Source organism: Spea bombifrons, chromosome 12 (genome assembly GCF_027358695.1).
Source record: "Spea bombifrons isolate aSpeBom1 chromosome 12, aSpeBom1.2.pri, whole genome shotgun sequence".
Classification (NCBI taxonomy): Eukaryota; Metazoa; Chordata; class Amphibia; order Anura; family Pelobatidae; genus Spea; species Spea bombifrons.
This window is the reverse complement of record NC_071098.1, coordinates 15,411,966-15,428,033: the sequence shown is the minus strand read 5'-3', so window position 1 is coordinate 15,428,033 and position 16,068 is coordinate 15,411,966. Positions and strand designations below refer to the sequence as shown.

Sequence of the window (16,068 nt, the reverse complement as noted above, 5' to 3'; positions counted from 1 at the left end):
TCCTAAAAGCAATCATTTTCATTGTTCCAGTTCAGGAAACATGTAACATTTTTATGTAAAGGTTATTGAGTGTATTACATCAGGTCCTAGAGGGGGGTGTATTTCACAAAATCAGACAGGAGGAGGCATACTGGACCTTCCACCTGGGCGTTAGATACCCACAGGCCACATGGAATTAATTCTTAAGTTGATTTATTATTTTTATTAACTAATTATTGTTTTTGTATTCTAATTGATTTTTTTAAATTATAATTAATTTATAAATTTGATAGCATTATATCAAATAGTTATTATTACTAATATATTGAAAAAATAGATTGATAATTATGTATAACAGTATTATGTATATCATCTAATGCATCAAAATTAGTTAACCTATAAAATGTAGAAATATATTTACTGAGAATTATGTAAAATAATATAGTGAGATAAAAATTATGTATCTATTATATATTCATATTAGTCTTTCATGTTGTAATGAAAAGTCTTGATAACAGATGGCTTCATAGCACGACACATTGAAAGAAATGTTATTTCTTGATGTGCTCCATTTTTCCATCAACAAATACAATTCATTATTTGATTAGTAATAATGTGTACACATGTCCTTATATGAATGATTTGTATTTATATAATTATGAAGATAAATGATTAGATGTTGCAGTTCTTCTTTCATTAATTCATTATTAGTTTAAGTATTATAACGTACTTACCGGATTCATTGAGCAGGCTTGGTTAAATTTCAGATACCAATGCATATACATATAATTATCACATAATCATTCACAAGTGTTATTGAATAGTTAACGTTGATCATTTTCACTTTTGGTTGGCTGACGTCACCACAAAACAATCATTTACAAACATTGTTGCTTATAAAGTGATTATATATATATATATATGAATGGTGAAATTGGTACTTGTTCAAATCACTATATCTGCTTATGCAAGCACCCAGTGACAAATGAAGCGCTCTAACTTTGCACAGTTTGTGTTTTTTTTGTTTGCTTATTTTGCCATATTTTGAATATGGATTGTCTTTTTCTAAAGAAATACAGATTGGAATTCAAGTTAAATCTTTCTGACGCTGACACCCAGGGTCCTGAGGTCAGATCAAGTCGCTGTTTGGAACATAGCATCCTTCGGACCCTGAGCCCTCCATTGGGCACCCAGGATTGATGCTGCTCCCTCTGGATTACCCCGAAATAGTGACTTTTTGTCGGGTGGGCATTCCTGGCCATAGAACTGTATGGAGGCGCTGTTTTTTATGGTAGTTGATGGTATTATACTCCTGATCCAATTACATTGTGTGTATAAATATCCGTACTGTTCCCAATAAAGTCAGTTCCCGTTTTACCTCAAAACGAGTTCTGTCTTGTTAATGGGCTAAGTTTTGGAGCTGTCCTTGTCAGGATAGTATATTGTATTCCTAAGGAGCTGTGTTTTCTGCTATCTTCGATGCTAGCTCCACCTGATGATTGAAGTCTTGTATACTTGGTCACGATGGGCAGAACAGAGCAGCGTCTGGCAGGTGTACCCATTTGGGGTACAGGTCGGTCCTGTCACAGTATACATAGCAGTTTTATAAAAATGTTTTTTAAAGTCTATTTAAGTCTCTTAGCATAACATTTAGCCCTTTATACCCTTGAACACTGGTTTTCATGTTTGGTTTGGCACCGACATAAACGCAACCGTTATGGAACTGAATATGTACATATATTTCTGTCAATTGTTATTTTAATTGTTGTAATCAGGGCTCGACAAATAGGTGTTTGCCTAGGTGTTTGTCAGCCTGTTAAATCCCCCCAAAATGCCCCCACGTAGCCACAATTGTGGTGATCGGGCCACCCCGAGCCCGTGATCACTCCCACAGAGTGATTCTGTAGGCTGAAAATACGGTTGCCGGCAAACCAGCAATTGCGTTTTCAGCTGCCACAGGCAGCTTCAGGGAAGGCGGTTGTGTGTTGATTGGGGTGTGTGGGGACCTGACACAACACTCCCCTGCTGCCTGATCGCTCCATGAGAGCAAAAGTGCAGCGTTAACCCCTTCAATGCCGCGATCACGGCATTTTAGGGGTTAATTCCCGTTTTGAAAGCCCAGGCAGACCAGCAACAGCAAAAACGAGCCCCCACAAGCCCTTTGATGACTCCTATAGACATGGAAGCCTACAGGAATCATCAAAGAGACTCCTCCCTGCAATGGCTGGTCAATAGACCAGCAATTGCGTCCCAGCTGCCAGAGGCAGCTTCAGGGACAGGGGGAGAGGGTTCTTTGGTCTCCACATGAGTGTGGAGACCAGCCCCAACCCTCCCCTGCGGCTTGATCGCTCCATGAGAGCGACAGTGCAGCATTAACCCCTTCAATGCCACAATTGTGTATGACACATTTGTGGCATTGCAGGGGTTAACATTTTTCCCCACAAGCTTGTGGGGACTAAATATCAATCAATGCTGTGCTCCAATGGAACATCAGCATTGAAAGGGTTAAAAAATAATAATTTATCAAAATAATAATTTAAAAAACCCAACAAAAACCAGCACTGACCTGAAAGTCCAGGGTGCTTCCAGGTCAAACGCTGTGAGTTTAGTAAGTGGGCTGATGATGATCAGATCACTCCTGACCAACTGTTCGTTTAAAAAAAATCCTGGCGCCTAACTTTTTTAGCTGGCGCCTAGATTCACAACAAATTTGTCAAACCCTGGTTGTATTTGTTTGAGATTTGTCTGCTGTTCATTTCTCTGTCTTGGTTTCTCTCTTCCCCTTTCATATTTTACAGTTTCTCAAAATTTCTCAGTCTTTCTGTTTCATGTGTACTTCCTCTTTCTCTTGACTCATTCATTACACTGTAGGGCAAGTTCCTGTTAATCAACATATAGAAAACACAGTGAGACATGTAGGCTCTCATGAAATATGGTCTATATGTCTCAAATTTATAGTTGAGTATTAATGTATAGTGTTTATTGTTACATACTACAAAATAACAAGCATTTGTTGAATACATCTTAACAAAAGCCATGAATACATATTTGTCACACTGGCATGAGCCTTTGGGACACTTACCTCAAAAAAATCTTGGGTGTTTTTTTTGTTTTTGGTGCGGGCATTACACCCAAGACTGTGATTTTCCGAGGGTTGGCTGGCTGGAGCCCTTCACTCCTGGGGCTTTGAACAAAATCAGTGGACAGGGTTAGCTGCACACAAGAAGAGTATATGGGAGCTGGGCAATGGGTGGGCAAGTGAGTGCCCCGAGATTGAAGTTACTAACCTGTAGAATTATTGTATTAAGCATTTTGTCTGGTATGCCAGATATATTGACAACCTTGTGTTTATTTGGTCTGGGGATGAAAATGCTCTTTTACAATATGTTGATGATCTAAACGGTAATTATTTAAACTCACAATTTAGTTTAAAATTCTCCAGAGAAAAAAAAACCAGTAACTGTGGAAAAGTGGTTACAGCTGGATATAGAAAACCCACAGCTAGGAATACTATTTTATACTATTCCAGCTGCCACACTGATCACGTTGTTCGAAATATTCCCTATGGAGAATTATTAGAGTTTGATAAGCAGGATAAGAAACTGTTTGGTAGATTACAATATTATTATTATTATTATTATTATTTATTGTTTTATATAGCGCCATCAAATTCCGTAGTGCTGTACAATATTATTAATAAACCCTATATTAAAGCCAGGCATATGGATAGAATAGAATTACTAGAGGAAAATTCTATCAAAATATAATAGAATTGCTAGATGAAAAATCTATCAAAAAATCTAAAAAATTATCTCAGAAGTCTTCTAATACCAAAGATCATTGTCTTTATTTTGTTACAGAATTTAGTGCAGAGTACTATTCACAATAATGTATCTATATGGAAAACAAATAAGAAGCTAAGACATATTTTGGATAAAGCTGTCGCGTCAAGTTTGTCTCTAAAAAAACATGTTCTTTGTAAAAAAAAAAATTGACACCTAGTTGCCTTCCTTCAGTGATGTCATAACTAATAATTGGCTTAATATGGTTGGTATGTGGATCCAGTAGGCATATTTGCTGCAGTTATGTATTTCAAACGAAGTTTTTTCACAAGTTTACTATAAAATATTTTATTAATTGTAATATGAAAAAAAAGTTTTACTAGTTTTTTTTGTTTTTAATTCCTTTTATATGCCACTCTGCCCCAGTTATGCACATCTGCCCCCCAGAAATGCCTCATACCCCTTATATGCCACTGTGCCTCATAATAAGCCACTCTGCCTCCCAATATGCCTTTTAATCCCCTATATGCCACTCTTAACCCCCTATGTCAAGCTTAACCCCCCTGATTTACCAGTACATGCCTTTTCTTGTGACCCATGTTCAGACTCCCTGGTGTCTAGTGGGGCAGCCGGTGGAGGTCTGTGCGATGCCAGTTCTTCACCCGGGGCTTCTTTGACTGCGAGCTGGCATCACATGGCCTTCTGGTGCTCAACCTTAGATGCCCCGGCGGAAGTGCCGGCAGCAGCGGAGGTTGTCTGTGTGCATCCTGCAAATATTCACCGGCTGCGGCATGCGCAAAGACAACCTCCACTGCTGCTGGCTTCTATGGTGAAGCACAGGAAGGTCATGTGATGCCGGCGCTCTGTCATAGAAGCACCCAGAGGAACTGCCGGCAGCAGCAGAGGCTACCAGAGAGAAGGATGCGGCCCCCTGATTACCTTGTGACAATTTAATATTTATACTGTACAGACTGTATATTACACATATTCATATATAATTAATTGATATACATTAGACTTTAATTTTACTTGATATTTAGCAATCATTAATTCATATATTTATTCCTATGGTAAATAACCCTTTCACGTCTTGTGACTAACCAGGTACGCAATGCTCAAGTGGGCTCAGTCAATTGTCCAATTACTCACCGCACCTGAAAATGAGGGGACTATGTATGAAAATTGTTCTAATTCTTAAACCATTGATCCAATTTGATCCAATTTTGGATGTGTGGGAGTCACTTCAATCCAATCACTTGATTGCTTTATGTCAAGTTCATTGTTGTGGCATACGGAGCCAAAAGTATACAAATTGTGAAGAAATATGGCAGCATGCTCCTATCGTAGGCTTAGAGGGGTGATTTTGTAGTAAATGCAGCCTTAGCTGTTTATTCCCCTAATTTTAAGGAGAAGGTGCATTGAGCAGGTCAAGTTGCACTGGGGGGTGCATTAAGCACAGGATGAGCATTCAAAATGTAAGTGAGTTGTGTGTGACTATGTGTGTGTGTCTGGCTATGTTAGTTTGTGTGTTTGCTAATGTGTGTGACTTGGTATGTTAGTCTGTGTCTGATTATATTTGTGCCTCAGTATGTTAGTGTGTTGAATGTGTGTGTGTATGGAAATGTTAGTGTGTGTGTATGTCTGGGTATGTTAGTATGAGTGTCTGGATGTGCTAGTGCCGAGATTAGGCTCTGAATCCGCTCCTGCCTGCAGTCATGTACATATTCTTTGTACTGGAAAGTGGCAAGTTAGCACTGAAAGGGCCAGTTTGTGAAAGAGGATGGATGAATGGATGACCATCTTTTCAACAAACCCCAGTTATCATTAAGATTAAACAGAAATTCATTAATAACAAAAGGTATACTGGATATTAATGCCACTTTAAAAAAATTTGTAGCACCTTTCCACCGTGTCCTCAAACCAACAATGATTTGGTAAATGTAGTGATGCATTTTTAGTTTGCAACAGTGAAAATTTGTAATATTTCCCTGGCATTTCCTTATGTGGGTGAAAATCCCCCCCGCCGTTCTTTTTTTTCTTCATCGTAAGGCGTGTCCATCAATAAGGAAGTCTAAAGACTAAATACGTTAGACCGAGATAGTTTCACTAGTAAAAAAGCTTGTTTCAGTGTTATGACATCTGAGCTCTATGGCAGTACTCGGTGCCTGCGAGTTGGGCTTACTACTGATCGCAAGTGCTGGTTTCTTTCTGATAGCTCCAGGCAGAGGTAACTAGGTGTTTATATATTTCTCATGTTAAGAATGTTAAGAAAAGGGCGGCTAACTGTAATCCCCTGTCAGATTGTTTATCCGTTTAAAAGACATTTTTTTTTAAAATTCAATATCAAATGTTTCATATCACATTGTGACTTTGTGCTATCTGGTTGAGGCTCTCTACCAAAATAGATTACTTCATTAGATAAAATGCTAATCTCCATTCCATTTCATCCCAACCGAATGACATGTTTGGGTATGGTTATTGATGTGGCCAAGAGGTATGGCATTACTAAGACTTTTTATGTAACACTGTTAGCTGTTGATCGCCATTTCTGTAACTGTGCAAGGCATCTAAATTGCTTATTTTAGAAAGCAGTTTTCTTATGTTTTTATAGCCATTGTTGTGGCTTTTAGGGCCGTAGAACAATGTGATTGGCTCATACCCAGCAAACATTCTGAGGAAAAAGGGACTGAGGAATTTGAGTCCCAAACAAGAAATCTCCCCTCTCAAGAGAAACATTTGGGGGGTATGCAGTATGTATATACATTTTCGTTGGCGGTACAGGATTGGAATGCCCCATGAAGTATTAGTGACGCAGTGTTCCTTTCACTTGCTTACAGAATTATGAATTCACAAAGTTGAACTCAATGCCTCCCTCTACATTTAACATTTTCACCAGCAAATGGTACAGAATGCCAACAACAAAAGAAACAGTGAATGGCTCTGGCATTTTATTTTAAGTTACTTAGATTTATTACAAAATGTGTTCATTTCTTGAACAACATTGCAGTTATGGGGTTTATTCAGTAAACTGTGAATTGAGTGAATTGAGTTACCACAAAGGGTCAAACCTGGACTTTCTTAAACAAACAAGGTTAATTTGCCTGAATATCACATAATGATTGTAGTAAAATAATTAAACTGCAATTTATGAAGGAATTTACCCCCCTCCATTTAATTAAGTAAATGTGTGTATCATCCTAAATTCAAATGAAAATGTTCCCACTTTTATTTCACACTTAGATGACGCGAGTGAACTTCTGAGTTACTTGTAATTTGTGTGTTAATGTTCACCAAAATCATGTATATTACTGGGTCCAGTATTTAAAACATGGAGAGGTGCTGCATAGTCTGAATAGGTTTATCAGACAGTAGCAAGCCAGGTAATCTAACTACTACCGGTATCTATCGTACTGACGCCCTACTGACAGCAGAATGTGATCCCGTGAATCAAACTGGAGGCAGATTGGCAGCCAGTAAACATTTGGGGGCTCACTATACTCTCATATTTTATATATAAATATATATAAATATATAAATATCTCTAACAGGAGAGTGCTGGGTAGCGGAGAAGGAAACTTTCCTCCGATATGAGGAGGGAGGGGGAGATGTGGTTTTTGACTCATGTTTCTGTTTAGGAGACAAACTGGTGGTTTACTGGAAGTGTAAGATCTGTCTCACTTGCATATGACATAGGTCTCCATTTATTGAACTTATCATGTAAGACTTACAGCAGTGGTTTTACCTAGGAAGCTGTAAATAAATACAGATAATTCTGCACCATTACAGCTGTAGGTTTGGTGTTCACATACGTGTTATCTATTTCTTTTTTAGTATAAGTTACTGAATCTATGTTTAAATGCTAAGGTATAATAACAAAAACAAATTAGAAATGTACTTTATGTATAATTCATGGGAGCAGCCTTTTTAATACAGAATTTGCATTATTCTTCCAAGGGTCACATTTTAATGTGTTCATTGCAGCCTTTATAAGTGATTAGTAAAGGATTTAAGGACATTACCCAATATGCTCGTTTGGAGATGATCTTGGATTTCGAGAGGTAAAATAATCCTCTAACTTTAAACCAAACATCTCCAAAATAATATCACTTATTGACTTAATATCACTTACAAGCAATTAGAAGTTTAGATAAAAAAATGTAGTTATCTCTCTCCATGGCTTAGAGTCAATACTGGAAAATGAAAGCATTCAATTAACTTGACACCCGAGGCCACTGGTGTTCAGTGGAGTGCCTAGGATTAAGCGCCTCTCAGCGCGAAGTGTGTGAGGTAGTTGGCATATCTGAGCCAGCATAACTCATGTGCATTTGAGTATTACTCCTTACTATTCTATGCTTGAAAAAATAAAGCTTTGCCTAAGAATCGAGGCGGTCTGGGTCTACCAAAATTATTTAATTATTGGCAGTCATCTGTTATATCATATATATAAAATGCAATTAACACAGTCTAAAGAATCTGACTGGTGTATAATAGAACAATCCATTATGGGTCTAAAGAATCTAGAATTAGTCCCTTGGTTGCAGAAAAATTATTTAAAGAAATATCTGAAAGATCTAAAAGAGACAGCAATAAATTCAATTTTACGTTTTTGGCAACAATTTAAGAAAAAAATGGGCTTTAATGATTCAATAACTAAAAAGGCCCTGATAGAGCTCCTAAATAAAAATATCCAGGATATATGATTGGATACATAACGGGATTAATAGGCTAGAGGATGTTATGAGAGGTAATAAACTCATAGATTTCTCCTCACTATGCTCTAAATTTGGTCTTTCTAATAAAGAAATATTCAACTATATAAGAGTAAAGAATTATCTACACCATTCTCTCTTGGAGGGAAATAAGGAAGAAAAAGAGATTCAGTTTATGAAAATACTCAATAATCAGGCTAGACAGAAAACTCTAGAATTAGATGATCTTAAATCTCCATCTGCCTGGAGTAAATGGGAAAGAGATCGAAATATACATACCTCATCTTCATCCCCAGAAGAACGGTGGATAAGACCTTGGAATCAGGTCATGAAGAATATACACTTCCTAAATTTACAGGAGATCTATTTCAAAATAGTTAACAGGTGGTATATGGTACCGCAAAGGCTCCGCAAGATAAACCGTTCAAAACAAAACCTATGTTGGAGATGTGAAGAAGCCGAAGGTACTTAGCTACACATATGGTGGTCTTGTAATAAAATAGTAGATTGTTGGAAAAAAATATTTGAGATTATCTCTTTTCCAGTAGAGAAACAGATAGATATGTCGCCCAGAGGGGGTTATTACTTAAAGTTTGGGGGCAGACGACAATAAAACAGAAGTTTATAATAGATAATATGGTATTAGCAATGTTATTAGTTATAGCAAGAAATTGGAGGCAGAATAAAATAATCTCTTGGGAACATGTTAAAAATCAGATTGTTAATCAGAGGAATATGGAACATGGTTTCTATAGAATTAACCCCTTAAGGACAATGGGCGGTCCTTAAACCCATTGAAAACAATGCATTTTGAGCCCGTACATGTACAGGCTTTGTCATTAAGGGGTTAAAAGTCTTATGTACAAATATTGGGATATCTGGGGAAGACTTACCTTGTAAAAATCTACATTTACATAAAAATAAGGGAGGGAATAGCCCACTTCGGATGCCTCAATTTATACTAGCATCTTTTGTTTGCCAATCATATACCATATATTTTGTATGTATGCTACTTCTCTTTAGTCTACCTTGCTGGGAACTATGCAAGAAAGTTTATGAACAATATCTATGATATAGATGTTTTTCAATTACAAAAACGATTTGAAAAAGGATTAGCAATTTCCCAACCTGTATGTACTAAGTCTCATGACCATGTTTTTCTTGTAATATATAAATTAAAACTCAAATAAAATAAATAAATAAATAAATAAAACTTACATTTTATCCTTTGAAAAAGAGCTCCCATTACTTTTTAAAAATATTTTGGAGGAGATATGAAGGTTTTCAGAATGGCGATGCCCCATGGATCATAGGAGGTGTATGTTACAACATTGAGAATGTATTTTCTAAATATTGTATAGTAGTGTTCAACTGGCAATGTGTTCTTTTCTGTTGAAATCACAGCTAATATTACTGGCCGCTTACCTATTGATTCAGTTTTCTCATACAACATACCTGAACCCGTTCTATGTCATACTTTTCCTGCCATTTAGGTGACATTCTGTCTGCGCCAACCGATGTGCATTTTGAAATGGAGTTTTTCCAACACATTTTATCATGGTCCCCTGGAAATTCCAGCTCCCTGGTTATCTCATACGAAGTGGAGTTTCTAAGGTTAGTATACCGTACCCCAATACTCAGTAAAGTAGCAAGCATCACACTAGTCTTAAATTGTGTTTGGGTATGAATACTGGGCAAGGTCTCTATATACACTTACCACATACATCAAAACCTTTTATCCGCCTTCATGGACACAATCCAATGCAAAAACACTACTTTTACAAAGTCTCATTGTCACCTGTCTCTCCTTTCGTGCGTGCAGATCTAGAAATCTAACTTGTAAATCTATACAGCTGTCTGATATAGTTATTGTAAATGATTCTTCACAAAGTCTTAAATTATGCTTACAACATACTGCACATGTTTTAGTCTGTAAATAGCAGTACTTGTGGACACTGCTGCCCAGAAACAGTTGGTTTGCAGCGAGAATACTACATTTTATGAAATGTTTATTACTATTTTATTTATTCATTTTCTAAGCAGATATGGGAATGCAACCTGGAATCCAGTTCCTCATTGCTTCCTAACCTACAATCTCACATGTGACCTAACAGTGGAGACTCTTCCAGTAGCTGTAGGGTATTATGCAAGAGTCAGGAGCGTCTCTGGGAACCAAACCTCCGCCTGGGTCCGGACAGAACGATACTCGGTCAGAGAAGGTACCAGCAAAGGGGAAGTGGGCTGTGGGTAATACTGGGTAATAAACGGGGTAATAAACATTTTTGTTTGATAAGATGTCGTTTTAATGTTGGGTACTAACTAATATCGTCTAAAATTTGGAGACAGGTTCTGCTGGTCCATAGGCACCATTTCCTTGATTTATGTGATTGATTTGTTGAAGATGTTTTCAGACATACTCTGAATTTGTGATTTAATTGTAGTTAAACTGGCCCCACCGTATGTCTCGCTTTACGTGGATGGCAGTTCTCTCGTTGTTCAACTCAGTCTTCCAGAGATCCATTACAAGAACCTTACCTTGCGCTACGATGACCTTTTCCCGTTTAATCTTGCGTACGCTGTACATGTTCGTCGAACCACAGATAATCATTCAGTGAGTATATATAAAATGTAAGAATCAGTGTTTATGTTTGTAATTGTGCGTAATGGGTCACAGATATGGGTCCATATCAGTAGTATTAGATGGTGTTTCGGTTTACATATTGTATTGTGTTCCCATGCCAATAATTATCTGATTTGTCTCAGTTTGTACAGGTAGAAGATATACTTAGGTTCCATGTTACTGGTTTGGTTGCTGGAAATGAGTACTGTGTGTCTGTACAGACCTTTATCAGATCCCGTCGAAACATTGGAACCCTGTCGAATGAAAGCTGTCTATGGATCTCAATGGAAGGTGGGTACAACAGAACCTTTGACAAATATCAGTACTGCCCCCTGTTATTGCCAAATGAGCCACTTCTTAGATGCAAAACAAGAAGTGTCATTCACAGTGGACAGCCAGAAATTCTGCTAGATACAAACTTAATAATCTAGAGTCATGAACCTATCCTACATTAGCTAGAAACACAGCTGGCCCTTACATGGGTCCCAGTGGGTTCATGGTACACCGGTGGCACTGGGAAAGACATGTTCTCTCTGGATAGATTTATGGAGTAAGAGAAGCGTTTCTGCACCTCTTTTTTCCCACAAATCTACTTGAATTGTTCTGGCCTCTCGTGCACTTTCGCAAAAAGGAGGAGCCAGGGGCACAGCCTCTCTCACATGGAACGTGGTGAGGTTATGTCAGACGGATGCATGCATGGATGGATCTGTGTGAGCGTGGATGTGTATGAATGCGGGGAGAAGTGGATGAAGAGAGAAGACAGAACAAAGAAGACAAAAGAAGAGGAAAGCGAAAAAGAGGAGCTTGATAGGGACATGGAAGCAGCCGGCAAAAGTAAGATGACATTGTGAGAGAGCGTGAATGAAAGTGTGATAGTGTAAATGAGTGTGAGAAAGCATGAGAGAGCATGAGAGAGTGGATTTATTAATCATGATATAACATAATGGATGCAGGCTTGGTTTTGATGGACATGGTTGTGATGGTGGGCAGCATTTCATCCTCAGACAGCACAATGTCCAAAAATGTTTAGCTCTTTTTAAAAATAGACGCATAATAATAGCAGTGATTTCTTTGGTTTTAAAGAATGGAGGCAATTTTATCAGACTTTGTTTTACACTAAAGTATAATAGATAAATGGATGTGATGGTCTTTTTTGTCTCTGCAGAGCATGGTAGCAATATACTTATGGTAGTGGCTTGCAGTATTCTGGCTGTGATGGCTTTTATGATCTTCATAAATGTCTTCATTTGTCTCTACATTCGGAAAACAGTGAAGACCCCCACAACTTTGGTGAGTAACTATAAGGGATTAAGAGTCGATCTAAGAAAAAATGGTACAATATGATTAAAAAATAAGATAAGAAAATACCTGCCTTCCCTTTTTGTGGCAACATATACAGTATATAAGCAACGTATGTATAGCACAAACAGCATGCGGCCACATCATCCATTTATGAAATTGTAATATAAACTGGATGCTTTGCTTCTTTTTACATTTTATCCTATGTGAAATCCTAAAGAAAGCCCCACATTTATATGCATACCATATTTGCAAAAGTGGCTTGTATTAGTATCAGGCACTACAGAGAACTGCCTGGGATTTTTGAATCAAGGGGGTGCTGAGGCACCACAACGATCCTATATAAGCCGCAAACTCATCACTCACTATACCTTTCATTCAAACATAGCAACGGGTGTCACATGACTTATGCTGCACGGCTGTTGTCACTTTGAACACATATGTGATCTGCGCCACTTCCCTCCCTCGACTGCCTCCTGAGCTCGGAAGTGGTGCCAGGGTAGAGGAGGAAGCAGGGCAGTGAACACAGGCAGCTCAGGAAGTACTGAAAAAAACAGGATTTTTTATGTTTGTTCTGCCCTCGTAATACATATAGAACTGGAACTAGAGAGTAGAGAGTCGTTGAGGCGTAACTGTATCTACACTATCAGGAAGCGGGAATAGTGAGCATTTGAAATCTAGCAAAAATATTTTTTTCACAAAGCATGTAGGATTGGGCAGTACAAGAGAGTATTATTGTCTGGGGTGCTATTTGTGTGTAGAATTAGCCCTGTGCCACTTTAAGTAATATTTGTAAATATTAAGACAAGTCAGAGCTGAGGTGTACCCTTGGGCGCTTCATGTTCTGTATACTACATTTCTCTTGCTGTCTGACCATAATGGCAGTAATAGTTTGCTGAAGCTTAACTATCACTGATTTGAATATTTTTCACCCCCAGAAATCTCTTATGAAGAGAAGTTGGTCTTGGATGGATAAACCAGCTACCCCCACAGAGGGTAAGATTTCACTACACTGGGAAAGTGACCTGATTGATCATCGCATGACAGAATCCAGAAATTCTTTGATATGCGGCAGCACAGACAGTGGATTTGGAAGCCAAATTTTTCCAGAGAGATTTTCACAGCCCTGCCCTGTGGTCATAAAGTGTTCTAGACATGACAGTATGTTAGATATCCAAGGTACGGATTCAGAGATTTGTGTGATAACCCAACCTGAGGATGTTTCTGTGAGTATTATGAACTCTGAAATCCTGGATGGTGACAGTGGTATCAGCCTATCCACGGGTTCCCCATGCCTAAAGCGGAGCTGCAGCAGTGGAAACCCTACATATGGTGCAGATACTCAGGGATCTAAGGATGCTTTTATGGGAATTAAAGAGGATGAGAAGTGTGAATACCTAAGGCAGCCTTTGATTGACAACAAACAGAGAAGCTTAGAAGAGAAGGATATGCTGAGGCAGTGCCTAATACAATCCAAAGATTACCTTTCACAAGAGCCACAAAAGCTGCATTCTGAACGTTCTGACCAGGAAAAATGTTTAGATTTCCAAGGGCCATGGATACAGATACCAGAAGTGATCTCACTTGGTGCAGCCTTCAGCCCATTCAGCCAGGTGTTGTGGGGTTTGAGTGTCAGCCCTCTGACCTTAGGCGATATAGAACTCATGGATACTAGATCATGACATGATCAATAGAGGGTAAAGTACACAAGTCTCTTTCATATGGGATCTGAATGTACATATTAATCCCCTATTTGGCCAGAATGGGGCTCACTACTAATTGAATAAAGATCGGGTGTAGTGTGAAAGGGTTTTCTCATTAACAAAAGCACAAAGTATTACGCCACCCACCTCAGCCCATGAGAGCAACTACTTAGTCTTCATAACCTACAGTACCTGGAAAATAATAGCAGTGTTCTTCACCACCATGTCTGTAATGTTGACTTATGAAGTTACAAGGAGCTGCTCAAGAGTGTTTCCTAACTCATTCAACCTGTAGATAATTCATTTGTTTTAATTTGCACATTTTGTATATTAGATTTATTTATTGTATATATTTTGTTAGGTGGTTTTGTACTTTTATAAAGTGTTCTATTTGTCCCCTGTTTGTTTTTCTTTAGTTTTTTTTTTTTTTTTAAATCCTGATTAGTAACAGTATACCTAGGAACTAGATTTGAGAATGAAAGAGTAAAAATAGAACATGAAGGAAATGGATAATAAACAAGAGGTGATGTGTTTGAACATTCAGAATAGATGCAAAAGTACTTTTGTCCATATGCCTGTCTTGTCTTGAAGGAAGTGGTATGTAGATGATCGAGAATAGGAAAGTCATGAAGAGCCTAACATGTCTGCACCGCTCTAGCCTCACCCACTAGTAGTATAATTTGGGTTCTACTCCTACTCTTCCCTTAATCAACAACAGAAGAACAGAAAAATAATATGGCACATATTCTATTCACAAAATTGATACAATGTAAGTAAAGACGAGTGACTGGCCATGAACCCTCCAGAATACTATCAGTTGGTGTAAAAACTCTTTGATCTGCCTGCTCATTACTGGAATTTCAAACACTTTTAATATCCAATACATTTCAAGAGCAACAAGGCAAATTGACACATAGGGATTATGCCACTCTGCTCCCCTGATATGCCACTCTGGCCCCCAGATATGCCACTCTGACCCCCCCAGATGTGCCGCTCTGATCCCCAGATATGCCACACTGTTCCCCCTGATATGTCACTCTCCCTTGATATGCCACTCTGTCCCCCTTATATGTCACTCTGCTCCCCTGATATGCTTTAAGCCCCCTGATATGCCACTCTACCCCACCCCCTCTCCGTCTGCGTGCATCGCACAGATGTTCACCGGGTGCCAGAGAGGAGGATACTCCTCTCTGGCAGCTGGTGAACGTCTGCGGGATGCGCTCAGACAACCTCCGCTGCTTCTGGCTGGTTCTTCCGCTGGGGCTTCTATGGTGGAAGCGCCGGCAGCAGCGAAGTTGTGTGATTATGATTTATTTAGTCTCTCTCTAATTTATCCAATCAAATCTCATATCCTATCAATCTCCTTTCTTTGTAACTACTATCTTTATTTCAGTTTTTCTTAAACAAAAAATATACATTATTTGGTTGATTTGTACGTTTTTTCTCTCTAACAAGCCAAAGTTTATTGATTATATATCAACAAAACCTACTTGACTACATATTTTCCTGTATCGTGTAATGAATCACCTTCGACTAAAAACTCCATCTTGATGATATATCGTATTCATTTTCCTTCTTGCTTGTCCACAAATAACGCACTCACACATGTGGTGTGAGAGATTAAAGTAAGACTTCCCTTTTCCTGAAAAAAGTGCACTTTTCAGAATCATCTCTACATTTAGAGAACAGTATGTTCTGTAAAAGCTTAACTGTTGTATTTCTTGCATCAGAGCTGTATATATTTAAATAAGCAGTGTAACTTAATAAAGACATGGGACATATGTTTTTGTTGTGGTTGCATTGCCACTCAGATATTTTTTAAGACCATGAAAAACATGGAAAAAGCCCAACCAAACATTGTTTAGGGTTTTTAGTGATTTTAAAAAAAAAACCATAATACAATACAACATGAAGATATTGATTGAGAGCTGAAGAAGTTGAGATAACCTTTTACATTCCTTCACAATCAAATAACA

At 38.2% G+C, this 16,068-nt stretch overlaps 1 protein-coding gene across 1 annotated transcript; it reads left to right on the top strand.

The window, feature by feature from the left end:
• Positions 1-5,906: 5,906 nt before the first annotated feature.
• Positions 5,907-14,493, top strand: IL10RA (interleukin 10 receptor subunit alpha). Its single transcript, XM_053452659.1, has 7 exons — positions 5,907-5,988; positions 9,964-10,084; positions 10,514-10,689; positions 10,912-11,081; positions 11,234-11,381; positions 12,256-12,380; positions 13,328-14,493. The coding sequence occupies exons 1-7, from the start codon at positions 5,910-5,912 to the stop codon at positions 14,069-14,071; spliced, it is 1,563 nt and encodes a 520-aa protein (XP_053308634.1). The 5' UTR covers positions 5,907-5,909; the 3' UTR covers positions 14,072-14,493.
• The last annotated feature ends 1,575 nt before the right edge of the window (positions 14,494-16,068 follow it).